A 27,682-nucleotide genomic window follows, 5' to 3' on the forward strand; every position below is an offset into this window, starting at 1 on the left:
ATGCCCGGGGCCGGCCGAGCCGCGGGCGTGCGCCGCCTCCGCCCGCAGCCCTCCGAGGAGCCGCCCGCGCAGGAGGTAAGGACGCCCCGAGGGCTGGCGGCGCGCGTCGACGGCAGAGTCTCCGGCCCCGAGGTTTCCCTCCCGGCGCGGCCACCCCCGGAGCTCCGACCCCGCGCAAAGCCAGCGCCTGCTGCTGGGAATAAGGGCCCCGTGTAGGGACGCGGGCGAGGAGCCCCCCTCCCGCCCCGGGGCTGACTCCGTCCTCTGGGCCGCGGGAGCCCTGGCGCCGGGGCTGCTCCGCGGGGAAGCGCACAGGCGGCTGGAGCTCCCGCGATCCGCGCCCCGGGCCGCAGCCCTGCACGCTGGAGTCGGTAGGGGGGCTGTCAAGTCCGCGCCCGCGCTGCCTGAGCCCACCCGCCTCCCCCGGGCGGGGGCCGCGCTGGAAGCCGCGCCCGGGCTCCGTGTTGGGGGTCCGGTGCCAATTTAGCGCGCCCCTGCGCGTCCCGGGGTCTGGGGTGGCCCGTGCTCGCCGCACTGTGCTCCATGGCGGCAGGAAAATATGCGAGGGTCCCACTGCAGGGAAACGCCCGGGAAGAAGGCTGCAGGATGTGGGTCTGGGAGTGCTGATGCAGCCCGGGCTCTTCTCATCCCCGCGGGACGAAGCAGATGGGCTCAGCTCTGCACTTCTTTGGAAGACGGGGAGCTTCCAAGCATTCATTCCTGGACTGTTTCCTGTCTCTGGATAAGAACTCAGAGTGCGGAGGGAAGCAGAACTCCAGGCGTTGGAGCCCCTGCTCTGACTCAGAAAATCCTGACTGTGAATTACAAGATGAGGGGGGCCCATTACCTGGTGGAGCCTCCGGTTTCCCCCTCTGTAAGGTGGGGATGAAAAGTCACGCCCACCTCAGAGAGGCTGAAGACCTTGTGAGTCAGGCCCAGGGCACAGTGCCTGGCACGCGGTAATGACAGCCAGGCTTCAGGCGTCTCTGGGAACGTTCATGGGGTCGGGCAAGTGTGTGGGAGGTGAAGGGTCTTTCAGTCCCCTCTTCCTCTCCTCGTTGAGCTGGCCTCTTCTGCTCTGCACTGTTCTGCCATTGCCCCTGTCCCTTCTCGGTGGGCTCCTGTAGCCTGCTTAAGGGAGTCCACCAGGCAGGCTCTTTTGTGTAGGGTTTAAAATCCCTGCCTGGTGCATTGGCCTCCTTCTTTGGCCTGCTGGTCCCTCAAAGAGGCCTGGCCACTTCCAACAGGTGAATTCTACCATGTCTCCCTAAGGTAGAGGAAAGCAGGTCAAGGAGAAAGAGGAGGGGAAGGACTCTTGGTCCCTAGCTCTGACCCAACCCAGGTCGTGCTCCCCTCATTCTGCACAATGATGGACCTGTGATCACCAGAGTTTTCTATGGCAAGAGCATCTTTTCAGATTGAGATTGTCCATGTCCTCCCTCTGTGTGCTTAATATTTCTTTGTCTAAATAAGAGAAGAATGTAAAAAAAACTAATCATTTGAGACCTCAAGAAATGCAGGGAGGGCTGAAAACAGCCCAGAGTCCTGGTTGAGTCCCGGGTGAGGCTTTTGGCTTAATGCACACCTGCAGGAATCACATACTTATGTCTCAGTAGCTTTCAAAGACCTCTCCCAGGGGAGCAGGCATAAAAGGTGGGGAGCCTGGTACCAACTGGTAATTCCAGCAGAACCCCTCATTTTCTGAGATAACAGCGATGATTGAGTCATTAAGCCAAGCAAGGCTCTGACCTAAGATGCTTGGTGGCTATGATGATGTGGTTAGTTTTGGGGTCACTTAATAAAAAACAGCCTAGTCATCGGAAATGCATTTCTGCCCTCTCCTTTCAAGTCGTTTTTTAGATCCTTTTTCTGCCGGGTGTTTCTTTTGGCAGATGCTGAGGTGGCAATCCACTCCTTTGGTACTCTTACCAACACTTTCAGCTTTGAAATTGAAATAATCCAATGCTAGTGATTCTCAGCCTTATGGTTGGTTAGAATTACCTGGGGAGTTTTTTAGAAACGTATCTGGGTTCAAGCCCTACCGCAGAGATTCTGATTTAATTGGTCTGAGTGTGGCCTGGGTAAACAGTCACTTTAAAGCTACCAAGTATTGAAAGCACAGCCAAGGCTGAGAGCCCATGTCCTGTACGCTGTTACTTTGTGATCTGTGTGATCACCTCTTGATATTTTATGTGCTTCTCTTTGAATGTTCTTATTCTTAAAACTTTTCATTCAAGTCTTAGATTACCCTGGCTTCAGGCTCTTGGGGTCTCCTGGTGTTCCCTTATAGTGATCTGCAGAGAAGTTTTTTGCAGGAGGAAAATGGGAGGAACCAGAAAGGCCTGGGAGAGGATGAGTTACATCAGGTGGTCACAAGCTGAAATGCCCACAGGGGCCAGGGAAGAACATAAAGCCAGTGGCCTAGGTGGGAATGACTCAGCTGGAGAGTGGGGCTGGTGGTGACATGGAGGGTATGTCTTTTGCCCGAAGAAGATCATGGTTATCCACTTCCAGTTGGTTGAGGCTCCAGGGGCTATCATAGATTGCAAAAATGGCCACAGACTCTTCCCATGGATACAACCCCATTTGCAATGAGGCTCTGCAACTCCTTACATCAGGAGATGGAGTCAATTTCTCCAGCCCTTGAGACCATTGACCCTGAGACTTGCTTTAGCCAATGGGAGAGCAGCAGATGCGACACAACCAGAGAAATGAAAAATACTCGAGCATTGGTGCTTGCTCTCCTGATGCTCCTGGGAACCCTTTGACCACTGGCGTGTGGAAGAGCCCTGGCTAGCCTGCTGCATGATGCACATGTCCAAGACATGTGAGTGCGGCTGTCCCGGGCCATCTCCTCCAGATGACCATACAGATCCCCTAAATTGGCCTAGACCAGAAGGACTTGCCTGGCCGACCCACAGAATTTGAAAAAATAATGAGTGTTTATTCAGGTGACCTAAGTATCAGGGTGGGTAGCAAAAGCATATTGAAATAGAGCCCAGAGTTGCCAGATGTTATGACCTTTCAAAGAGAAACCAGAAGTTCAAATTTTTGTGTAAGCTCCAGTTTTTTAAAAAATTTGAATTAGTAACCAGCATCCATGAAGCACTCTCTGGGCCAAACAAAACACATCTTTAGGCTGCCCTTGGCCTGCAGGTTGTTGGTCTTTCTGCACAGAGGGACTAATAGCTAACTGCTACCCCTTCTCTCACGGTCTCGCCATGGCTGCCATGCCCTGGCTTACCCTTAGCAGCTAGCTGTTTCTTTATGTGAAATGCCCACATTATACTTTATAACCCCAGCTTCTCTTGGCAGTCTTTCCATTTGGAAATGGAAGCTGCTGGTATTGCCAGTCTTCATGGAGGAAGTGAGATTTGAGATGGGCCCCCCATGAAGGAAAGTTCTAGAAAGGGTACTCCTGGTTTTTAGGTGTGGAAGTGGGGCTGGTGATGGGACAGTGGACAATGCACCCACTAGTTTCAGCCAGAGAAGAGGGCTACTGTAGGGAAATGAGGGAGACGGAGTTGGAGAGAGGGGAGATTGTGGAGCCCCTAAATGCCAAGTTTTACATTTGATTCTGCGGGCACTCTAGGCAAAGAGAAGTCACTAGAAGCTTTTGCATAGGGGTTGCATGGGGAAAGCAGTGATCACCTCTATTCTGGGTGTCAGTGTGCCAATAACCGATGGGGGCAAGGAAGGGAGGCAGAGAGAGACAGGAAGTATAGTGCTTGTAATGATAGAGGGAAAAACAGATGGGAGAAAATTTTCCTTAAGATTTATAGTAACTTCTTTTTACCTTAGGTTGTGGTTAGTTAGGTTAATTTTCTTATATATCTAAACGAGACTTACCAGCTTTTTTTAAAGCACTTCTATCAACAACTTCGTCAAGGTTCTTGTCTGACTTAAAGGTATCTGGAGCTTCCAGTTGTTTATTCCTACACCGGGGACATAGGGAAAGAACTTCCTTGCTTTCTCGTGAGAGCTTCTGGAAATGATCATTCCCTACCCCCCTGCGCTTTCTCTGCCCTCTCTCCCTAAGGGATTCTAAGTTATCCACCTTTCCTCAGAATGAAGGCTTACAGTGTTGAGAGGGCTGGAGGAGAAAACACAAAAATCTTAAATACATTTTCAAATCTTGCGGAGAGGGAGAAAATGTCATAGCTAGAAGAAAAGGACAAAAAGAAAATCCAGAGAAGTCAGTTATTGTCCTAGTGCCATGAGAATACAAAGCATACAAAGAAGCAGTAGTAAAATGGCCATATTTAGACCAGTGATTTTCCATCTTGCCTGCATGTTGGAATCCCCTGGGAACTTTACAAATTCGTCCTGGGTCTCACCTCCTTGAGACTCTGATGCTCTTGGTCTGGGCAACGGGATCTTTACGAGCAAAGCTCGGAAGGTGGTGGTAGGTGCTGTGGTAGTTCAGAACTGCTGTCCTGGCAGGCTCTGGCGCCTCCCCGAGGCCGGGTCTGCTGTTGGGAGGTGCAAAGCCATCTATAAGCTGCGTCTGGGGGGAACATTGCTATTTGGTCTTCGCTTGTTTTCATGGTAGATATGGGCAGTGGATCGAATGTAAACTTGAAAGTATGCAGTTTTGAAACAGCATGTCTAACACAAGCCACATTCTTGGGTTGGATGAAAATGATTTGTTTTATGGAAAGATCCAGATGGCCTTAGTACTAGTGAGAATGGTCATTGCACTAAGTTTGCCTGGGGAGAGTACTTCTTCCCGAGCAAAGATGGACAGGAGCCTTAGAAGTTGCTCACAAACAGGATGGAGAGAAGGAAGACAAGTAGGAGCAGAAGACGGAGTGGGTGAGATTTTAAAAAGAGGCAGATGTCCGAAATGGACTAGGTAAGAATGGGAAAGCTTGGAAACAACATAAAGGTAAATTTGCTGTTGTGAAAGTGTCAGCGTATTTAAACCTAACAGATGAATTCAGATGGCAAGGCCGGGGGGATTGGAAGAGGTGCCCTGGTGCTTATATCATTCAGTGTGGGGAGCCTGCGTAATGTCCGATGGAGGTAACCCCCCAGGGCCTGGCTGGCTGAGGAATTGCTGCTGAGCATTCTTTTCCTCTTCTCTACCTGGAGGGCGTGTGGGTGTCAAACTGCTCGTTTGTGGACAAACCATTTCACTGGGACTGGAAGGATGTTAGTAGCATCATCTCTTTAAATTGGGAATGCTAGTGGCTTTAAGAGATTTTGCCTTAAATATATTTTTTAAAGGCCTTCATATGATAATTCGTTACTGTTCCAGTATAATCTTTTTGGGGCTTAATGGAACTTTCTTAAGATTAGTGTGCATTCACTTAAAAAAAAAAAACACCTCCTGTTGATGCTAGCCATTTTCTACCTAAAACAGATTTCTAAGCATATCCTGGGGAACTCTAGTGTTCCTCAGTGTTGGAGATGTTCAATGGAAAAATCATTGGTATTAATAGATTGCCTACTAAAATATTTTTTAAATATGTCAAAGAAAAGTGTATGGTAAGTGTTTAACACATTTATATGGTGCTGCTTAGTTTTTAAAAGATTTTTTTAAAAAAGATTTTATTTATTTATTTGACAGAGAGAGACACAACCAGAGAGGGAACACAAGCAGGGGGAGTGGGAGAGGGAGAAGCAGGCTTCCCGCGGAGCAAGGAGCCCGATGTGGGGCTCGATCCCAGGACCCTGGGATCATGACCTGAGCCGAAGGCAGACGCTTAACGACTGAGCCACCCAGGCGCCCAGTTTTTAAAAGATTTTACTTATTTATTTATTTATTATTTAGAGCATGAGCAGGGGGAGGCGCAGAGGGAGAGAGAGAGAACCTTAGGCAGACTGTGCGCTGAGCGCGGAGCCCAACGCGGGGCTCCACCCCATGACCCTGAGATCATGACCTGAGCCGAAATCAAGAGTCGGATGCTGAACTGACTGAGCCACCCAGGCGCTCCTGGTGCTTCTTAGTTTTTAATAACCTGCCTTTAAGAATTGCTGTACAGCCCGGAGAAGGCACATGACTCAAGAGGGGACGGGTTCTTAGAGCAGTTCATTCATCTTTGAGATTGTTGTTCCATATCTATTTTTAATCAAAACATTTATCTTTCTTTCTGGGCAATTTTTAACAGCTTTATTGAACTATAATTGATATAAACTAAACCATACTTATTTAAAGTGTGCAGTTTGATGAGTCTTGGTACATGAATACACTTGTGATATTAATACCACAGTCAAGGTAATGAACATATCTGTCACCCCTACAAGTTTCCTCATGCCTGCTTGCCGTCCACCCCTCTCTCCATCCCCTCCTCCCCGTGCCCAGGCAACTGATCTCATTTGTGCCGCTATAGATTAGCTTGCATATTCTATATACTCGTGTAGTAGGTACTCTTTTGGGCAGATAGGAGTTAGCTTCTTTCACTCAGCAAAATTACTTTGAGATTCATCCATTTTGTTGTGTTTATCAGTAATTCATTCCTTTTTATTGCGGGGTAGTCTTTCATGGTATAGATATATCACCTTTTGTTTATCCGTTCACCTATTTGTGGACATTTTGGTTGTTTCTGGTTTTCAACTATTGAGCTGCTATGAATATTTATATACAAGTACAACTTTGGAATGGTGTTCTAATGTAAGCCGCGTTCTTGGGTTGGATGTAAAGTCTTTGTGTAGACATATGTTTTCTTTCTCTTTGGTAAATACTTAGGAACAGAATTGCCAAGAAACTACCAAACTGTTTTCTGAAGTAAACGCACCTTTTTCCATTCCTACCAACAATGTGTGAGAGTTCCAATTGCTTTACATCCTTGCCAACACTTGGTGTGGTCAGTCTTTAGTTTTAGCCATTATAGTCGATATGAAGTGGTATCTCACTCTGGTTTAAATATGTATTTCCCTAATGACTAATGATGTTGAGCATCTTCTTATGTGCTTATTTGCCATGCATACGTATATCTTCTTTAGTGAAATGTCTATTAAAAGACTTATCTTAGTAACTAATGTTTGTGTTTTTTAATGGAATATAACTTACTTTTTTAAAGTGTTGCAAAATGAAATAAATTGAGGAAACACAGTTCTGCTGTGTCTCCAGATACATACTTTTGTATATTTGTATAAAGTTTGGAATCTTTTGACCTCTCTGAATACTAGATGCGTTTGCGAAATTGACTTGCTTGACCAATGATAAGTTTCCAACCCAATTCCAACATGAAGATGTCCTATGTTTTGAGGAGGTAACTCTGGTAATTGAATGGATAATCATGTTGTTTTCCTCCTCAAGTACATAGGAAGGTCTAAATAGCTAGTCTGTATGTGTGCTTATCTCATTTATACAGAATCAGAAGTGTGAGTCGTCATGAATGGGGCTCAGCTGTACTGGTCATGAGGAGATGTAAAGTCAAATCTCAAGATGCCCCTTTGGCTGATTGGATATTATTAATCATTTTAAGTTATATGAATGTTGGTGAGAAGCAGGAAAACATGATGCTCATGTACTATTTAGAGGCATATCAAAGGCGTAACTTTGGGGGAAACAATTTGGTAGTATCTATCAAAATAAAAAACACAAATACCTTTCATTCACAAGTTCAACTCTATCCTACAAAAACATTCATATGGCACAAAGCTATGCATGTGTGTCTGTGTGTAATATATATTTTTAAAAACTCAATTTAATTGTGTTCAAAATAGAAAAAAAAAAGGGAGACACTACCTAAAGGAACAGGCATTTATTAAAAAGAATGGGGTAGGTGTATATATATTGTCATGAAAAAAATGTCCAGAATATATTGAGTGAGAAAAGTAACTTTGTATCATATGAAAACAATTTTATTATTTTAAAATTCTGTGTATGTATAGAGTGGGGTCATACCTTAAAAAGGAGTTAGCTTCAAAAGTCATCCAGAAAGGCAGTAATTTATGTGTCAAAATTACCCTTGAAAAACACTCTGACCACCCATCAAGTACCCTAATTATAATTTTGTGTTTATATATTTGTGTGTATATAGCCTATATATGTTAGTATAAATATGCCATTTAAGGACATGTATATATACTATTCAGTGCTTTCTTGTTTTCATTTCCTCCTCTGAGAGCCTATATTTGAATTCAAGGAAGTGAAGCATGCCTGTGTCTCAGCCCCACTGCAGGATTCCCGGTGCCCAGCTATTGATCTGGACATGTACATACAGTACTATAATGTTAATTACCTCTGGCAAGAGTGGGATGGAGGTGGGTTTCTTTTTGTACTTACATATGAAAAAGAGAAATGTCCTTTCCTCTTCTGAATGATGTTCTCTCCTTACTTTCTCCCAAGGAGGACCAGGACCTCCTCCTGGCAGCTGCCTATGTTTCTGATGCCCAGTACAACAGAAATGTTCCCTTTGAAACATCTCCTCGGGCCATCAGGTAATGAAAGTGTTAAACTGTCACATAGAGCAAACTGTCCTCTAGTACTTAATAGGCTTGAAGTTAAACCCAAACCGAAGACATTATCTCCACAAACATTTTTGTGAAGTCTCTAGGGTATACACATAGATTTGGAGTAAATCCTAAAATCCAATGCTTTTTTTTTTTTTTTTTTAAGTTATAAGAGCCTGGTGCCTCACACATAGGAAAGCATTCAATAAATACATTAAGGACGGGTAAATGAGTAAATGAGAACACCCAGAACAGGAGACAGGGCATCCAAAGTAAAATATATATCATCTTTTCCTCTTAGACATGATTTGTCTTCTTAGAGTCTAAATGAAAAGCCTTGTTCTTTTTCTTTCTGTTGCCTTGTGATGTAGTCCATACATTTGTTCTTTTTGTAAGAATCCTGCCTTTTCTCTCTCACCCCGTAAACGTTGAACTAAGACCAAGAATTTGGCCCAAAATAAGGGAAAAACATTTCTTATCATCAGGGCTCAGTGCTAGTGCCTCCAAAAGCAATGAATGCCTCATTCCTGGAAGCTTCAAGCAGGTTGGGGGGACTGTCCCCCACCCATAGGAAGAGCACTGTGGGACTGCAAGATCTCTCTGAGTCTATCATGTCGACATGGGACGATGCACATTTTAAATTGTTTAGGCTGCCCTGCCACATAATAATAGGTCACTTTAACTGAGGGTTTACTCTGTACTGGTCACTGTTTAAAGTCCTCTAAAAGTATTCTCTTATTATTGTCACAATCACCAGGAGGAAGGTATAGTCATAGCCGGAAACTGTTAAGAGACTGTGCTTTGAGATATGATAATATGTTGATTTTTTTCTGTTAGTGTTTTGTAATGCATGCTCAATTCAGTACTGTCCCTTGCTCCCTAGAATTGAAAGGAAATGTGGCCAGAGCCATACTTTGTATTTTATCTACCATGTCTTCTAGTGGGAAGTTCGAGTGCTGTTTAACTCCTGCTCCTTGTTTATAAACACCTTTATTCTTTTCGTCTTCAGACTTTACTATTTTTATAACCACTGGACAATGCAAGTAGCCATCTACTTCTTTATTTGTGTTGACCTTTCCCTCGCCCTGTTTGAAGAACCTGCGCTGTTTCCACTGCCTTTCTTGGTAAGGATTAAAAAGAAAATGGCTACCTAGACTTTGTCATTGATGAGTTGGGCCCCATTCCTCTTCCTTCCCCCCCCAATTTCAATAAATATGAACATGGTTTTATTTTTATTGCTGGGGACTGGAAGAATTCTGCCTATTCCCTGAGCTGAAGCTTCACTCAGGCATTTTCAGTGGAGTAGAAGGTTTATTGTCTTCTGTGTACACAGGGATAAACTGGATAGACAAATGATATTTTCAAAGCATATCTATAAAATGGCAAGTAGACAATGTCATAATATGGTGGAATATGCAACTTTTACTTGCCACTTTTCCAGCTTTTTTCTTTCCTAAGTCACTAGAGTATTTATTGGTGCTTAGTAGCTGATCACATTTGATTTTGAGTAATACATCAAATTAACCAGCTATTCCAGATCAGTCTAAGTAATAAATTGATGATCTATTCATGTTAATTCCCAACTTGATGCTGCTCCTGCAGAGAGTAGGAGTACTCCTCTGAGAGTAGGTATAACAGAGACTGGATGACTTGCAAGGCCCAGAGTATTTACTGTCTGGCCCTTTAACAGATAAAAGTTCGTTGACCCCTAGCTTTAAAGAACAGGCTTTTATTACCTCCCATGATTCTGTGGGTAATGGGGCCCAGCTGGGCAGATTTTCTGTTCCTGTGTCATGAGCTGTGGTAGTAGATATCTGGAAGCTCTGTCGATCTCTGGAGGCTGGCAGGTGCTGCTGGCCATCAGCTGGGAGCTTGCCTGGCTGGAGCTGTGGACCAGAGGGCCCTTCTCTTTTACACGGCTGCTGCATGGGGTTTAGGCTCCTCCCAGTGGGGGAGGGGGAGATCCAGGAAGGAGCATCCTCGTGTACGGGCACCATCAAGCTTCCGCTTGATGACACTTGCTGATGTCCTGTTGGCCAAAGCCCATCAGGTACTGGAGCCCTGAGTCAACAGGGGAGGACACCGCACAAGGGCTAAAAACTGGAATCATGGTTCATCGGGGGCCATCAAAGTGATGGTATAACACACTTTCATATGATGGAGATGCCACAATTAATGGAGTCTCTGGATAGAAAACTTGTAGCCCAGGGACTATCAAAACAAACACAAAGTTGGACGAAGCAGAGCTGTGCATTCACAGACCCAGACAGTCAGTCCCTCCCTAGCAAGGCCCGCTCTGGACGCCATGAGCCTTCCCTGGGGTTGTCTCCTCAACCCCTTGCCTCTCTTCCCGAGTCCTCCCCCTTCCGGGTGTTAGTGGTCACGTACAGCTTCGGGTTGGCTGCCTGGGGTCAGAGTGCTCCTTCAGCCAGCATGTGTACCTCCAGTCTCTAGAATCCAGCGTGTCATGCTGGGGCTTTGGCCCAGAGGCAGCATTACCGAGCACATCTTACTTTGAACAGGGGTGTCCTGGAATCGCCCCAGGCCATTTGGTATGCCTGGTCTTGAAAGTGAGTCTCTAGAACCCTTCAAGGGTGAACAGGCTGAGGGCTAGAAGGTTTGCAAGGGGCTGCAGCCCGTGTCCGTGCCCAGGACCCATGAAGGCTGGGGTGGGGGAAGGAAGACTGTATCACCTGCTGCTTTCAGGGCCCAGAGCCAGCCCCTGCCTTCCCATCCTTTAGGGAATCCATTCCTCCAGCCCTCACCCCAGACCTTTCTGTCTTCCTAGCCTACACCAGGTTGCCCTGTCCCCAACTCTTCCTGCTCTGCCATCCTCCTCTCCCCATGATGGAGATAGGTGCCCTTGTTAGGGAGGACTTACTGCCTCAGGGCAGTCACAGGAAAGCTTGGGCTACGTCACAGGCTGCTGAGCTAGCTGCCTGGAGGGAGTTCGGAACTGGGTCCTGTCACCTATGGAGGACACGGTCAGGACGTGGCACTGGGGCTCAGTGGCCTCCATTCTTTCCTCTGACCAGCCACAATAGGCAGAGGGCTGGAGTGGCAGGGATGGCTAAGGAATGACCTGCATTCAAAACAGATCTCTGGGGAGTTACCCTACTATCAGGGAAACTGAACGTCTAGATGCCTATTTTAAATATGAACGTGAGAATTGGAGAGCACAGAAGATGCCTATGTCTATCATCCTTGCCCTCCCCTTTTCTGGGGAAATGCTTCTGGGTCCCCTGCCTGCTGATTCAGCCCGTCCCAGGAAGCCCTGCCTGTTAGGTCACGGGATTCATGGCTCAAGGACAGGTTTCCTTTTAAGAGGAAGAAACCATCCCCACCAGCAAAGAATTTGGCTGCAACCGGCAGTGAAATGAAGGGACATCACTAATTCTCAGAGGGTGGCATCAAGGGAGCTTGGGGGGTGCGGCGGTTACAAGAGGGCTAAAGCTGAGTCTCCAAATGGCCAGGGGGCTGTGTTTAGTCTTTGTTTTCTGCGTGCAGGCTACCTCGATAGCAGAAGTACTCTGTCTGACTGCATTCTTTGGGAGACTTGTACATTTTGCGAAAGTCACTCCTCAGATGGTTTTCTGGAAGGATATGAAAAACATCTGCATCATGGTAACCATAGTGGTGAGTGCTCATTACAGTGCCCTGAAGACTTTGTGGTCAAAGGCAGAAACTATGAAGCGAAAAGACAGCATAGATTGACTTGGTTAAAGCAACAGTGACAGACTTCGGCACAGCAAACCCCATCAGCAATGCGAATCCCGATTGAACAGCAAATAAGGCAAAATATGAGAGTGTGAATGCTGTATTTTAACATAGCGAAAGCACTTCCAAATTAAAAGGAAAAAAAAGACAGAAACTCCACTAGTGCTGAAAATAGGTGAAGGCATCTCATAGAAGAAAAAATAAATAATGGTCGATATGAAAAAATGTGTAATTTCACTAATTAAGAAATATATATTAAAACAACAATAAAATACCATGTGTTTGCCTTTGAAACGGTGTTAGCAAGATTGAGAGAAAAAAGAACCTCTTATGCCCTACTGAAGGGACAAATAAGCTTTCTCGAAGGCTGTGTGGCCATTCCTTTCAAAAAGCCTTGCACCCTGGAGTTCCATTCCTGGGAATTTATCTTTAGGGAAGAAGGATGTGTTCAAAGATTTAGCCACAAGATTGGTCATGGCTGAACTGTTTGTAATACTGAAAAATTGGAAACAACTCGATTTCCTGACAGTAGATATGTATTATATAAAATGTGGTGCACCTACTCAGCCCTTTGAAATAGTGTTAAAGCAACGTATGTGTCTATTACTAAGGGGAGGTGCTTATTATTCATTAAGTCAAAAGAACAAGATACAATAGAGCTGGATCTCAACTTTGTTGAAAAGAAAAAGGAAAGAATGTGTATAACATTCACAGAGAAATCTGGGAGGGTATATGCTAAGCAGTTATGCCCAGAGGGGCAGGGTATGTATTCTGAAACACGGCTGTAATGTCCAGAGAGGCCCCTTCAGTGATTAGGTAAAGGTACTTTATAGTTAGCGTAACAGTGCGGCAGCCAGCAGGCCTGAACCAGGGTTCTTCCCGATTAATCCGAGGCTCAGTCTGCATGCCTCTAAGCCAGAGCTGCCATGATCACTGGTAGGTAGGGGTCCCCATGCTGTAGCCCATACCAGTTTCCCTTCTGAGTTTCTTTTGTCTGTGGCCAGCTGCTTGGTAGCAGTTTCTATGGGTGTCAACGCAAACAGAATGGGATGAAACCCACCCTCTTTGCCCCTCCACTCCCCTAGCTGTTTGTTTGTGCGTGGTGCCTTAGGTCCCAACACCCAGTTCCTAATCCTCTTAGTCAAGATTCTCTCTTCTCCCTTGCAGCAGGCCTCCCCAAAGCCCCTCAGGAGGCCTCTCGCCCTGTTTCCATTCTCCCCACTTGGACTATTGCAGTAGTCTCTGATGTGACCACGCATTGCATGACATTCTGTTCCCACAACGTGGTCCAGGCCCTGGTCACCCCTTTTGGGAACTGCCACGGTCACCTCAACCTCAGATCCCCACCCGATACGTGCATTTTAGATGCTGCCGCTGGGTGAATCCTCCGGAAGCACGTCCCCCATCACTTCCCTCCCTTACTCAAAAATGTCTATGAGCTCCACAGACTATCCAGTGCCCCCAGTCCTGCAAACGTGTTTCATGGGGCCCTCTTCACCCTAGCTGGCTCGAGCTGCCTCCTGCCCTACACACCTACCGCCCCCTCCTCCTCAGCCTGACGTGGCTCATTTGCCTGGAAGGCCCACGGTCTCTTCTCGCCTTGCTCGAAACATTTGTTTTGACCTCCCTTCATGCATCTGCTGAGCCCTCAGGATATGGAGACTATCTCTCTGTACTTTTCTTATTTTTAGAAATATTTATTAAAATCCTTAAGGCACACTCAATCCGGGAAGGGTCCCTGGGACCACAGGCTTGGGTTCCACACTGTCATTTCCTTGTGTGTCTTCTAGCAGGGTGACACTGACAGTTTTGTCCCATGTCTCTCACAGCTGACCTTGATTGATTTGATTATCTATGGTTCCCTGGAAGCTGTTAATATCCACAGCGTTCGATGGTCAAGGGCCTTAAGGCCGGTCTTCCTAATTAACTTCCCTGAAAGTCGTCAGGTAAGGATATACCTTCGGATAACGCAAGGGCTTGGTTTTTGTTTGCAGAAAATGAGCCGATTTCTTGGAAATGAAATGAAATTTTGTCTTCACAGATCCGAAGAACTTTCAGAAGCATCCGGAACACTCTGCCCGATATCCTCTACGTCTTCCTCTTGTTCATGTTCAGTGTGCTGATATTCTCCCTTATGGCCTTGAAGCTTTTTGGGGATCGGTGAGCACACTGTTCTGGCAGTTTCTGCCTGTGAATTCTCCCCTGTTTTGTTCAGCCCGTTGGTGGCAGAATCTGTCACCGGATGCCATCTTCCTCGTTCAGACACTCCAGGAGTGCTTTTGAAAGGGGGGAAAAAGTGTATCAGAAATCACAGCTTTATTTATGGGTGTGAGTTTCTCACTTTGTGTTTTTGGTTCCTCTTTAGGGGTCTTCAAACAGTGGAAGGCTTGCCCTACTTCACAAATATCCTGGAGATAGCGTTTGAACTCTACGTGCTGGTCACTACCGCGAACAGCCCTGATGTCATGTACGTTCATCTCTGCTCACGTTCCTGGACACCTGTTACCACGACAGAATTCACTTTGTTAAAGACGCTACCTCCTGACACCAGCAGGGCTGAGAGAGGAGAAGTAGTGATTTTCTGCTTATTCATATTCATCGTCAACATTTTTGAAGAATGTAAAATGTTTACATTAATGATAGCCTACCCTCTCTCACTATTTAAAACTAAATTTAGGTGATTTTTTTTTTTTTTTAAACTGAAAGCAACAGGAGACATCTCTTGAGATACAACTCTTAAATATTGGAGCCTACTTTGTATTCCAGGACTTTTTTGAGTCTTGAATCTAAACACTAAGCCATCTCTATAAAGGAATCATGGCTTGTTCTCCTCAGCTTTGTTGTGCTTTTCTGGTTAAATGAAACAGGAAAGAAATGTAAAGATGAGTAGTCATTGCCTTCCCCCTCAAAATGCCAATTCTCCACACGTGGACTTTACTTAGGAGGAAAACATGATTTTTTTTTTTCTAATGTCCTTCATATTATGGATTAACCTTGTTTGTGGAAGTGAAATAATCAAACAGTGCTACACTGAGTAGACATCTCTTGGGGTCCGGGGCGTGGATGGGGTTCTAACTGCAAATGTCAATCCCAACTCAGGCCATACAGCGCGTCCGGGCGGGGGCAGGCTTTCTGTCATCTAGGTCTGTGTGCGATCATCACATTGACTTGTTCCGGGTTGTTGCTCACTCTTGGGTCTGGCTTGGACACAATGCGGGCGAGGTGCAGTTCTGGCCCTCCTTGTGTTCTCTTGCATCTTTCCCTCAGACCCTGGGCTGCTGGCCATGCTCCCAACCTCCCGTCCTGTATGAAATCCAATTTCCATTAAAGGTGGAGTGAGCACACATCCTGATGTATGCCTCTCGCCCTGGTGCCATTGTTAACGGTGCCCCTTTCCTTCTCATTGTCCTAGAGTGGCTAGAAATCATCTTCCCCCCGCCCAGCAAGGCAGTCTGGTGTCCCTGAAGAGCCTTGAGTATAAGCCCAAGCCACTCTTGGATTCCTTCTGTGGTTCTGGGCAAGTCGGTCTCCTTTTTAGGCTTCGATTTTCTCATTGTGAAGGGAGGGGCTGAGATTAGGGGATCCCCAAGGTCCTAGTTGCTGCCTATATAGAGCACTAAGAAATCCAGAAGGCAAGTTTGGAGCCAGCTGTTTAGCGTTAGGGGTGACGGCGGCCCTGCGGCCCCACGGCCTGGCACCGCACCATGTGAGGGACAGTTAGAGTGAGAGGAGGTTTTGCTGTGCCTCGTGCACGTGGGTTGTCCATGTGGGATGGCACCCGAGACCAGCCTTTTATGCACCGGGGACCTAGGCTATGAGAAACCATGCCACATAATTCTTTCCTTCCAGGATGCCTGCCTATAACTTCAATTGGTGGTATTCTCTGTACTTCATAACCTACATCATCATCAACACCTACATCTTCATGTCCGTCTTTCTGGCCGTGGTCTACAACAATTATAGGAAGCACTTAAAGGTACTGTGCATGAGCGGAAGGTGGGTGGGAGCAGGGGGCTGGGCATCTGCGCTGGATCCACTGGCAGGGAGGCTGGCAAACGCATTTGCTCAGTATTTGAAGGTGTCCTTTTTCTTGTTGCTTTGGCCGATTTGAAGACTCATGTGGTGTCTTGCTCTGTTCCGCTAGGTGGGGCAGTTCTTTACTGGTCTTTGCGATGGTCTAACAGTGTGTCTGGACATTGTGGGCAGCGGCAGGCCCTTGCTTAGCTCCTTGCTCTTAAGGCATGAAATTGTTCATGGTTCCTTGAAACGTTTTGTGTAAGAATGGGATTTGGGGATATTCTCCAAGCTCCCAGCTCCATTTCCCCTCTCCCGCAGAAGCAGAAACTCCTTAAAGCCAACAGTTTCTGCCCTGGTACCTGCCTGTTTGATTTATGTCTGGAGAATTCCTGGAGGTGTTGGGTGGGCAGAGGCTTCTGAGTACTTGGGGTGGAGGCTGTTTTATTTCCAGCCCAGAATCCACCAGGATACTTCAGCCATGTCACCTGCTCCCCCTGCCCCCCACTGCACACATCTCTGCTTGGTTGTTTTCTCATCTTGTGAAACTAGGTGCACAGAGAGGCTTTTCATCAAAGGATGATTTTTCCTTAAGGAAAAATTGCCTTTTGGTTCTCGATCCTTTTGGTTCTGTTCTGAATTTTTCATTGCATAGGGATGGTGCCACCAGGGAACAAGAAGAAAGTCAGGGAGAACTTCAATGTTTGCGGCTAAGGAGAAGCAGGTGGTGGGGCTGAGTCTGAGATTTGGCCCAAATGGCCTTTGCAGGCGCCTGGCCTGTCCCGGTCCTGAGGAGTCTATGCGCTATGGGGACTTGAGCTGCCCCTGCCCCAGAGGCCAGGCCTCCAGAGACCCTCCTACTCCACCTTCCTCCCTCTGGGTGGAAAGAGGCTGCCCCAGAGAGTCTGGTATGCCTCTCCTCTTTGTTGCTGCTGGACAGAACTATTGCTCTACCTCTCCCAACCCCAAGGAAGTGTTTCTTTGGGTAATCCTCTGCAACAGGGATCAGTCAGCAAACCTCTGAAATGTGTTTTAGGTGCCCAGCACCAGTCCAAGTGCTGAGAAGTCAAAGACGATTAAGACACAGCCCACACCCCTTAAACATTTACAGTCTAGCTATATAATCAATTAAGTGATGATGTTATTGGGTAACGGGCTTACAGGGAGCAGGAGGAGTGGGCATCAGGTGACTGTTACCCGGGGAGGCCTGTCTAGCCTACTGTCCTCTGGATGATTCCCTGTGCTCGGGCCAGATGGTAGCTCCAGGCAGGCCCAGCTGTCCTTCCTGCCCTGGACCTCTTCCTTCCGGACCGCTTCTAGCCTAATTTCACTTCCCCGACTTTTCTCCTCCTCCCCTTCTCTTTCTTGATTGACTTAATGGTAGCTCTATCTTCTCCCTTTCCGGGGTCTCCCTGTGTCTCAGCAGTACACCCGATTTCCTTCCTTTCTGGAATCTCCCTTCCTCCTGGGCAGAGTGGAGTTGGGACCAGTCTGCCTCCTGCTGTTCTGTTTCTCACCACACAGATTATCCTTCACGGGCTCCCTCCTGTAAACTTGGTAAGATGAGTTTCATTTATGTAGACGGGTTGGCTACGTGTACCTGCGGCCGGGGAGGGATTACATCCCTTGCTTGATAATAGACCCTTCGGTGCCTTCTCTTTGGCTCGTCAATTACCTTGACACGTTTAGGGGAAAGAAACAAGGCTTTCTTGAATCTTTCTCTTAAAAACCACAATTCTGTTTTTTAAAGAACGAGATTCGCAAACTGGTGTACCTGAAACGTCACAAAATGATAGAGGCTTTCAACATTCTGAAGGTCAAGGTGGGCACAGAGTTTGTGGTGACGGAGGCCCGGTGGAAGCGGCTGGCCAGGATCGTGATGCCACACATCAGCAGTCCCCACCTGGAGCTCCTTTTGAGGATCTCCGACGAGGGACAGAAGGGCCATGTGGGTAAGAAGCCTTGGCCTCTGACATTCCTCTTCGCTGTGCGTTCAAAAGTGGGTGGCTCCCAACAGCGATTCGTAAAACAGCAGTATTGGTTTTTTTTTTTAATTTTCTTAAATTTGCAGATAAAAATGTATGTGCACCCTTCCTGCTGGCAACAACCCAGTGGAGTTTGGGTCCTCACGCTGTGTTCTGACAGGGCTGTCCCCGTGTGAGTTGTCAATGTGTAAGGAGCCATCCAAAAGCCCTTACCTTGTCACAGTCATTCCGCTGCTGACCCTGCTTTAGGGACGTCATCTAAAATTGGAAGAGAGCTGTGGAAATGAACATTTACGTCACATTCAGTATTTGAAAGCAAAAAGTTGAAAGTAACGTAAAATTCAGGTCCTGGTGGTTGGTAGCTATTACGAATAGCACTTCGTATCCGTGGCACACGTACCAGGCATGAGCCACTGTCATGAGTGTTTACCGCGCGTGGTGTGTATGCGATCGCTGAGGTGGGGATGTTTGTCATCCTCGTTTGTCAATATGGAAACCGAGACTGGAAGAGGTTAAGTAGTTTGCCCAGGCCACGCAGCTGCAAGGTGGTCGAGGCCATCTGACTCCAAGGCCTGTGCTTTTTCTCACTGTGCTAAACCACCCCAGATTCTGATAGTCACGTGATGGGAAATTGTGGTGACCTTAAGAATGACTGTAAAGATGATATGTCAATATGGAAAGATGTGAGGTGACCAAAATATATCCCAAACTGTAGAACACCCTCAGTTCATCTGTTTCCAGAAGAGTCTAGATGGGAACATACCAAAATGGAGGGGTAGCTTCGACTGGATATAAATTTACCTGAGACAAGGACTCTTAAACTAGTCCCACAGAGCTGTAGGCCTTATGAGGACTCCATGCAGGTGGGAGAGGCAGATAACAGTGAGTGTCTGGAACTTACATGAAGAAAGAGAACAAAGAGAAATGTACAGTAAGACACTGCTAAATGGGTGGTGCTCATGTCTTCCACGAGAGTTTGGGATCCAGGATGGAAGAAGGCCTTTCTCCTCTTGAATTAGCAGGATCTGAGATGCACCTTCCGGTGAGCTCCGAGCAAGTCTCCTCAGCCACCCCGCTCAGTGTTGTGGCTCTGAGGGTCTGCTCAGGAGCTGGGCTTCTCAGAGCCTGAACGATTGCCTTGGTGCCCCCCATTAGGAACTGGCAGAGGTTGCCAGTGCCATTTAGCATGTCGGGGTTAGGGTTTTGCAGATGGTGGAGAAGGGCAGCTGGTGCCTGGGGCAACCGCTGAGCACAGTGCTTCCTAAGCTGTGTTTAGTGAAGCTGCTTTAATGTCTGACCTGTCATGGACTGACACTTTGGTAAAGTACAGCAAAAATCAATGCTTGGAAAAATGAAATGAAAAAGTGTTAATATCCAAGTGCCATTTTTTTCATTGTTGGAGTCAGTGGACATGATCCTGGCCATTGTTCTACAAGTTTCTATATTCAGCACTTATCCCATGGAGGGTGGGGAACACAAGGACAGGCCCAGCAGTGGCCCAGGGACCACTGTTTGAGGACCACTGCTCTAGTACTTAGAGGAGAGGGTCGGGACTTGGGTCCCCTTGGATGTCCCATCCCAAGGACTGGGGTGGTGTGGCTGGTCACCCTAGCCCAGGTGTTCCCAGCCTTCAGCCCCTCTGTTTTTGAGAATTCTCCTTTGATTATTTAGTACCTCTGCTGCTTCTAGATGATTGGGACTCTGAAGATGTTGATGAATCCTTAGGGTGTTATGAGCTTTCTTTGCAATTCAGATGTTCCCAGCCTTCAGCCCCTCTGTTTTTGAGAATTCTCCTTTGTTGATTTAGTACCTCTGCTGCTTCTAGATGGTTGGGACTCTGAAGATGTTGATGAATCCTTAGGGTGTTATGAGCTTTCTTTGCAATTCCTTCTGTGAAGTGAATTCGTGGGTTGGTAGTAAAAGGTGAGATATTCCAAACCTAGGGATGGGGGCTCTTAGGAGTCTTTGTCTTTGTCTGTCAGGCATGGGGAGACCCATATACTTGGGTGTCTCCTGCTTATCCAGAAAAGATACACATGGTCCCCAGGACATATTCATATGAACGTCTCTTTGTTGATGAGGTCAGTCTAACTATTGATGGTCATTTCCCAAGTGGGAGGATGAATTGCTTTTCTTTGTCTTGTCAGCTTCTTGCATGTTCTAGGCTGTAAGTAGGATAGCTCTTAAACGATGTTGTTCAGCTGTGCAGGATAAATATGGAGCATACCAGACACATCCAAGTTCTCCTGGCACCCCTACTCATTTGGATGTATCACTCCATGAATTACATGAGCAAGAGGAAGGAGGGGTTCTTTGAGGCCACCACACACCTTTCTGGAGAGTGCCAATGCAGATCCAGTACCAAACACCACCAACCACCACCACCTGCCCACCTGCAGAGGTTCTTTTCCGAATGTGGGTTGTGATCTTGCACAGGGTGAGGTCTGTAAGAGTTACGTAAGGAGGCCAGTCAGCGACAAAAGGGAGCAGAGGAACCTGAGAATGAGGCATGGCCCAAACCCACTGTGCTATAGAATGTTTTCACGCTGGCCAAGAATAGCCATGGCAAGAGGAACGTGCAGACCAGTTGACACTAGAACTCCTCCAGAAGTGAGAAGCCTCATGTCTTTACAGTGGCCCACAGTCATCCAAGAGATAATGAAAGTCCGTGCAAGTGTTGCAGTCTTGTGAGTAATAAGAGAATCTCCTCGGGCAAGCGCTGCAAATCCAGCTCCCTGGGCCAAAGACGGAGATGGCAATGACCGGCCTTCTGCACCTCACGCAAAGAGCCTGACGGGCCTGTTCTGGATTTCAGCTATTAACGTTAATGTGCTTTGTCAGAGACACACACACAAATAGTCATGCGATGCCTATGCTTACATGCCAGTGTGATTTAAAGCTTGAAAATTCTAGTTTCTATAGCATGATGAAGACAATTATTATATAGTATTTTAATTTGGGGGCCCTGAAGAAAAAATCTACTTATACATAGGAACATAACATTTTAATTTCTTTGGAAGGCTTAGGTAAATCCAGATTGTTGACTATTTACCTCAACATTCATTAGTCCAATGCCCGCAACTCAATTAGTAATTTTAGAAAATACGTTTAAGAAATCATAGGTAGTTGATCCATTGCTGACACTAAGGATTTGTCAGAGAAGTAGAAAATTCTGCATGTGGTGTCCACAGAGTTGACGCGGGCAACTCTACAGGGCCTTGTGATTTATTTATTTTTATTATTTTTTAAAGATTTTATTTATTTATTTATTCGAGAGAGAGAGAGAGAGAAAGAGAGAGAATGAGAGAGAGTATGAGAGAGAGAGAGAACACAAGCAAGGGGGAGGGGCAGAGGGAGAAGCAGACTCCCCGCCAAGCAGGGAGGCCAATGTGGAACTTGATCCCAGGACTCTGGGATCATGACCTGAGCTGAAGGCAGATGCTTAACCGACTGAGCCACCCAGGCACCCGGGCCTTGTGATTTATAATGTTGTGTGAGATTTACACAAGCTGACTGATGAAGACCCAGCTTTTTAAATCACAGTTTAAATCATGCCCTATGGTTCTAGCTGACGTTTAGGTTTATGGATGCCTAAACGTTAGCTGACATCATGACACCCATTTGACCCGAAAGATAAGGAAGAGGAGTGTGAGAAGTTCCAGCCATGTTAGCGTCTTTGGAGAAAAGAAATCGTACATGAACTAAAATAACGTATTTGCATTTTGTATTTACACTGGATAAAATCAGGAGAAAGACATGAAGCCACATTTTAAACCCTAAATCACAAAACAACGTAATTTACTAGTTTTTCTTTATTGGGAGCATTAAATCAATTTGGATTAAAATTTTAAATTATTTTAATTTGATTAATGAAGTAATTTTAAGACATTTTAATCTTCAGTCAGAAGTTTTTAGATTTAAACTTTTATTTATTTATTTATTTATTTTTTAAGATTTTATTTATTTGAGAGAGAGAGAGCACAAGAGAGAGAGCACAAGCCAAGGGGAAAGGCAGAGGGAGAAGCAGATTCATTGCCAAGCAGAGAGCCCGATGTGGGTTTCGATCCCAGGATCCTGGGATCATGACCTGAGCCGAAGGCAGACGCTTAACCAGCTGAGCCACCCAGGCGCCCAAGATTTAAACTTTTAAACCAGATCTTTAAAATGTATCTCTTTTACCAAAGAAATTAATGAATGTTATTTTTCCCCCAATGGCGTTCTGCAACTACTAATTGTTGGCCTATTATTAATTTGCACATCTTTGTAAAAAAATTTTTTAATTAGGTATAGACACTAAGAACATTAAATAAAGCTAAAATTTCCTGGTTCCCATCTGATTTTCTTAAGAAATTATAGAAATACTGTTTAAATTAATAGTTTGTTGTTTTATATATTTTATACGTGGGGGGGTCAGACTTTATAAACCAATTTGTTAATTCAGGGTTTTATCTGGAAGGCACATGCCTCAAGAAGAAAATCATTTTAGGGGCGCCTGGGGGGCTCAGGCGGTAAGCGTCTGCCTTCGGCTCAGGTCGTGATCCCGGGGTCCTGGGATCCAGCCCCGCATCGGGCTCCCTGCTCGGCGGGAGGCCTGCTTCTCCCTCTTCCACTCCCCCTGCTTGTGTTCCCTCTCTCGCTGTGTCCCTCTGTCAAATAAATAAATAAAATATTAAAAAAAAGAAGAAGAAAATCATTTTAAAAGTGTCCGTGAGCTTATGGCTCAATAGACTTCCCAGTATTTTACTTTTTGCCAGATTAGCACTGTTGATTTAAAAAACTGTTAACCAGGGAAACCACATCTTTATGCAAGACAGCCAATGAAATTTGTCAGCTTTCAGGGACCATACGTTATATTTTATGGGAGATAGCAGTAATTTCTAATGTCTGGGTGTCCAAAAGACTCCTTTGTTCAACTAACAGTTTCGAAGACAGTTTTAATAACAGAAAGTTGAGCAGAATTACATGCTTCATGGCGGCCTCCACTCTGGACAGGGAAGGGATGGCAATCCTTCTGTGAATATTCTCACTTTTCCCTTTGATCAGCAGTTATGAGCATTTGTGGTTTCCAAGGCTAAACACTAGAATTCTGTTAGTACCCAAAGTGTTAAAACTTAATCCAGTGTTAAACTGAGAAACACAAACTTACCAGTATGGGAAGAAAAGGGCTGAATAGAACAATTAACAAAGAGAATATGAAGCAAGTAATGTATCTACAACAAGGGTTGGCAGATTACGGTCCACAGGCTAAACATGGCCTGTGGAATAAAGTTTTACTGGAACACAGCCATGCTCATTCATGTATTATTTGTGGCTGCTTTCACGCTATACCAGCAGAACTGAGTAGTTAAAATTGAGGTCATATGGCCTACAAAGCCTAACATATTTACTGTCTGGCCCTTTATAGAAAAAGTTAGCTGACCTCTGATCTTCAACATAGAATATCAGATGGGTAAAAGTTCCTTCTTAACACAGAATTACTATGTTTTTGATTCTCTTTGTTTTTTCTTGTTCTCTTGAATCTTCTGGATGAAAAGATATGAACCCAGTGAGACTAATAGATTCCCTTTTGGTTTAGGATGTTTAATGAGTGAAGTTTTGGCTGGATTCCTGTCAGTATGTCACCCAAATCCTACCCATGCTTGTCATGTCATTGTCTCCCTAACCGCTGATGGTGGAGTTCGTGCAGCCCAGGCCCCTGGATCCCAGTTCCCCTGTCCCCTAATTCTCCAAGGCTGCACTTGCACCTGAGTGGGTGTTACATGCCTTTGGCTGTTAAGACATGTATGTTTATTTTCCTTCTAACTCCGAAGACCCAGGAACTTGGATGTTCTAAGATACCTATGTGTGTTTTTTTCATCGAACTTGATGGACTCATGTTCTTTCATGTTTTTAGGACCGTTACAACTGTTAGGGAAAATAGTAACTTGAGTGTGTGACATCACCCAAGGCTGTGTCTGATTCAGGCTCCTCCCTCGGATGAGGCCACACTTCTGCCAGGGCTGAGGCTTGTTCTTTGCCTGGGCATCTGTCGATGGCTGTTCTGCATCATCTTTCTCGAAGAGTCCACGTTGTGGTGGAAGCTATAGAGCCATCATTCATTGTTTGCTCCGGAAAACTGGAATGGAGCCGTGGATATCCGCCAGGTCCTCTGAATGGGAAGCCTTCCAGGATGTAAAAATGCCCAACCCAACCTTTGCCCATTGTCTCAGCTAGACCCGATTTGCACCGGCGGTTTCTTTCTTTTCTTTCTTTCTCCTTTTCTTTCTTTCTTTTCTTTCTTTCTTTCTTTCTTTCTTTCTTTCTTTCTTTCTTTCTTTCTTTCTTTCTTTCTTTCTTCCTTTTCATTTTCTTTGTTTGTTTCTTTTTCTTTCTTTTCGTTTCTTTCTTTCTAAGATTTTATTTATTTATTTGAGAGAGAGAGAGAGCACAAGCAGAGGGTGCTGCAGGCAGAGGGAGAAGCAGGCTCCCTGCAAGCAGGGAGCCCGATGTGGGGCTCGATCCCAGGACCCTGAGATCATGACCCGAGCTGAAGGCAGATGCTTAACTGACTGAGCCACCTAGGCGTCCCCATGATTTCTTTCAACAGCTTTCTTTAAATTTTCCAAACTTATTTAAAGTTTCTAAACTTCAACTTAGTTTTCAAGGAAACTTGGGAGAGAAGTTGTAAGAAGAACTTTCTAGGAAGCAGCAATATTCTTTACACATTCTGATTTCATCCCTTGAGGTGAAATTCTTTAAGTTGTACAGAGCAGGAAGTGGACTCATGGACAGCATCCGACCTGTCTGGTTGGGGAGAGGTGTGTGGGGTAATGACCCTGGGCATTCGGTGGGTCTGGAGAACACCAGCTCAGTAGTCACATTGGGCCAGGCTGGTCAAGAAAGCGCCCAGTGAACTTTGGCCTGGCTGGTGGCCAACTTGCTGTGGAAACTGTGGGTTTGAGTGAATCTCTGAGAAGGGGCGGGGAGGGAGGGTAGGCAGAGAAGAGGATAAGGGATTGAGGGGAAGGGTGTGGATTACACCTACCTTGGAGGCTTGGTGGAGAGGAAGGAGAGGTGGAGTTGAGGCTGGAAAGGTAAGTCAGGCAGACACTGAAAACAGGGATGGCCCATGTGCGGAGAGGAAGGTGGGTGGAAGGCAGGGGGTGAGGGAGTGACCTCTGTGAACTAGCAAAATCACATGCTAGCATTGGCCGCCTTGGGTCGGCTGCAGGTCTAGTGAGGACAGGTGGGGGGCTCTGCCACTTTCTGGCTCCTTGACCTTGGGCCTTCACCCTTTGAAGCTTCAGATCTTCACCTAGGAAATGCAGAAACAAGAGTCTGCGCTGACTTCGCATCACCCTTTGAACCTTAGTGTCACAGTGGCCGTGTATTTGGGATCAATTTTTTTTTACATTGCAGACAAAATGAACTTTCTACGCTTGGCTGACCTCCTCAACATTCAGGTGGTCACCATCAACATCAAGAGACACCCGCTGGAGGAGTGGATGCCCCGGGTATACCAGTCGTCTGCAAGCCTCTTGGTCCAGAGGATGGTTCGGCACAGGCAAGTGAGATGGGGCCAGTTTTTTCTCAAGTTGCTTTAAAAATAGAGGAGTCTGGACTGAATATATTTCATTACTGAAGCTATAAATCAGCCCCTTGCTTGCTGCTTTTGGTTTCATAGGGAAGCTTGTAAAAGGTTTCTGGACGTGCTATGTGTGACCTTAACCAAAAGGACAGGCTTCTCGATTATGCTTCCTTCTGCCCTATATCCTAAGATGCTCAAGGGCCACAGACTGGATGTGCTCTCTGAGCCAGAGAAGCTGACTGCTCTCTGAAATCAGAAGGTTCCAGCCCCATCCAAATCATTAGGAAGTTGGTTTCACATACGGCACTCTGACTTTGTAAAGTCTGTGATAAACTCATGAATTTGAGTTATCAGAATGGTTGTTGAGAAGGCCAATTAATTCTCTTATTCTCAAGTAAGTGGACTCCAGAAAGAATCATTTATTCTGGTTGGAGATCTTAGGTTTCATATGTGCGGCCTGGAGTGCCCCTGTCATTAGTGGCTCATCCTCTTGCTGTCCTTGAATTTAGTGTTTCATAGAAGAGAATAGTTCAGAAGTCCCGGACAGTGGCTCAGCCTGTGATGTGGGCACACCGTATTAGCTGCCCGTATTTGGTATTTATCAAAGCCCTTTATGTAGAGGCTTCTTCCCATTAATCCTAGCCTTGAATTACTGATGTGTTTCAAGTGCTGGAGTTTGTGTGTCTGCACGGGGCATCCAGGGTCCTAGTCTACAGCCTCACAGAGAACAGTGGGGTAGGAGCTCCTCCTGTCTTCCCGAGGCCAGGCCCAGAGTTCAGCCGGGGTTCTCTGGAGCACAGGGGACAGGTACCTGAGCAGAGCAGCCTGCTCTATAATTGCGAAGTTGCCTCAGAGCCCAGGTCTGATACAGTCCACCCCAGACTCGGTGAGGAAGATGGACATGTCAGTCCCCTGGAAGGCTTGTGTGCATTAGGGGTGAAGAGGTTTTCAGAAGCTTTCTTAGTTAAGGATGTTAATTTTCTAGGGACAAGTCCTAGAGGTGTCATGATCCCATGCTAAGCCCTAAACCTTCTCCTTGCCCCATTTCTGCCTAAGCTTTCATCTGATCCAGGTACTGTGCCCCCAGAGGGGGGACCTGGGAAAACCATGCCTCTATTCCCCACCCCCACCCCCTGGTCGCTGAGTCTTCGTTTTCTCCTTGGCCGAAAGGACTGCGCCAGTATCGGGGGAGGCAGGTGAATTTCAGGATCCTGGTCATGCTGGAACATTTACTTACTTGAGTCACGAGTGTGCATGTGTGTGTGCATGTTGGCAGGATGGGGGTTGGGGGGCATCTCATAGTCATCACATCGTCGGGAACAGAGTACCCCCTAAAAGGCTCTGAATGTGCTCCTTTCACTAAAACGTGGGATGACAGGATCTCTTCCTTTTTCCCTCACGGCAGGATTTTTGTCTGGGTTTATGATGTCATCATTCTAATAAATGCCATATTCATCGCTCTGGATGAGAAAAACCCCTTCATTTCCTATGCAGAGTGGCTTTTCCTTTCTCTCTATATTATTGAAATTCTCCTGAAACTGTACACATACGAGCCCAGAGCCTATTTTGGCAAGAAACAGTTCTGGAACTGGTGAGCATGTGTGTTCTGGGGAGGGGGTGGGGCAGAGGCCGTGGGCAAAGTGCGGGGGAGGTTTCTGTCAGTTTGGGGAATCTCCTTGTAGTTTTCCCAAGCTCCAGCTGCCTGGTTTTGGGGCATCTTATCATGAAATCTTGGGGGTGTGGGAAAATATGGGTCCGACGAAGCTGTTATTTTATGATGTCAGTTTGAACTGACTCTAGCTAAAATTAGAATCACAGATCGTGGCATCCTGGGTTTGGAAAGGATCTTGGAATATCATACCCAATGAGGCCCTTCCATAGCTCCCTCGGCCCACTCCCTAGTCTTTTTATCAGAGAACTTGGAATGTGTATGCTTGGATGATGAGATCGTTAACAAGCTCTTTCCTACACGGATGTGTCACCTGTGGCCTCTTTC

At 46.2% G+C, this 27,682-nt stretch overlaps 1 protein-coding gene across 1 annotated transcript in view; it reads left to right on the top strand.

The window, feature by feature from the left end:
* The window catches only part of LOC116636413 (two pore calcium channel protein 1-like), a 36,006-nt gene continuing 8,324 nt past the window's right edge, over nt 1–27,682 (top strand). The window contains exons 1-12 of the mRNA XM_032411182.1: nt 1–75; nt 8,300–8,391; nt 9,413–9,527; nt 11,911–12,039; nt 13,950–14,066; nt 14,162–14,280; nt 14,486–14,587; nt 15,970–16,096; nt 17,608–17,691; nt 17,885–18,086; nt 25,518–25,662; nt 27,092–27,277. Coding sequence (XP_032267073.1) covers nt 1–75; nt 8,300–8,391; nt 9,413–9,527; nt 11,911–12,039; nt 13,950–14,066; nt 14,162–14,280; nt 14,486–14,587; nt 15,970–16,096; nt 17,608–17,691; nt 17,885–18,086; nt 25,518–25,662; nt 27,092–27,277 — 1,493 coding nt within the window. The remainder of the gene's footprint in view (nt 76–8,299; nt 8,392–9,412; nt 9,528–11,910; nt 12,040–13,949; nt 14,067–14,161; nt 14,281–14,485; nt 14,588–15,969; nt 16,097–17,607; nt 17,692–17,884; nt 18,087–25,517; nt 25,663–27,091; nt 27,278–27,682) is intronic.

This window comes from Phoca vitulina, unplaced genomic scaffold (assembly GCF_004348235.1).
Source record: "Phoca vitulina isolate PV1807 unplaced genomic scaffold, GSC_HSeal_1.0 scaffold12, whole genome shotgun sequence".
Taxonomy (NCBI): Eukaryota; Metazoa; Chordata; class Mammalia; order Carnivora; family Phocidae; genus Phoca; species Phoca vitulina.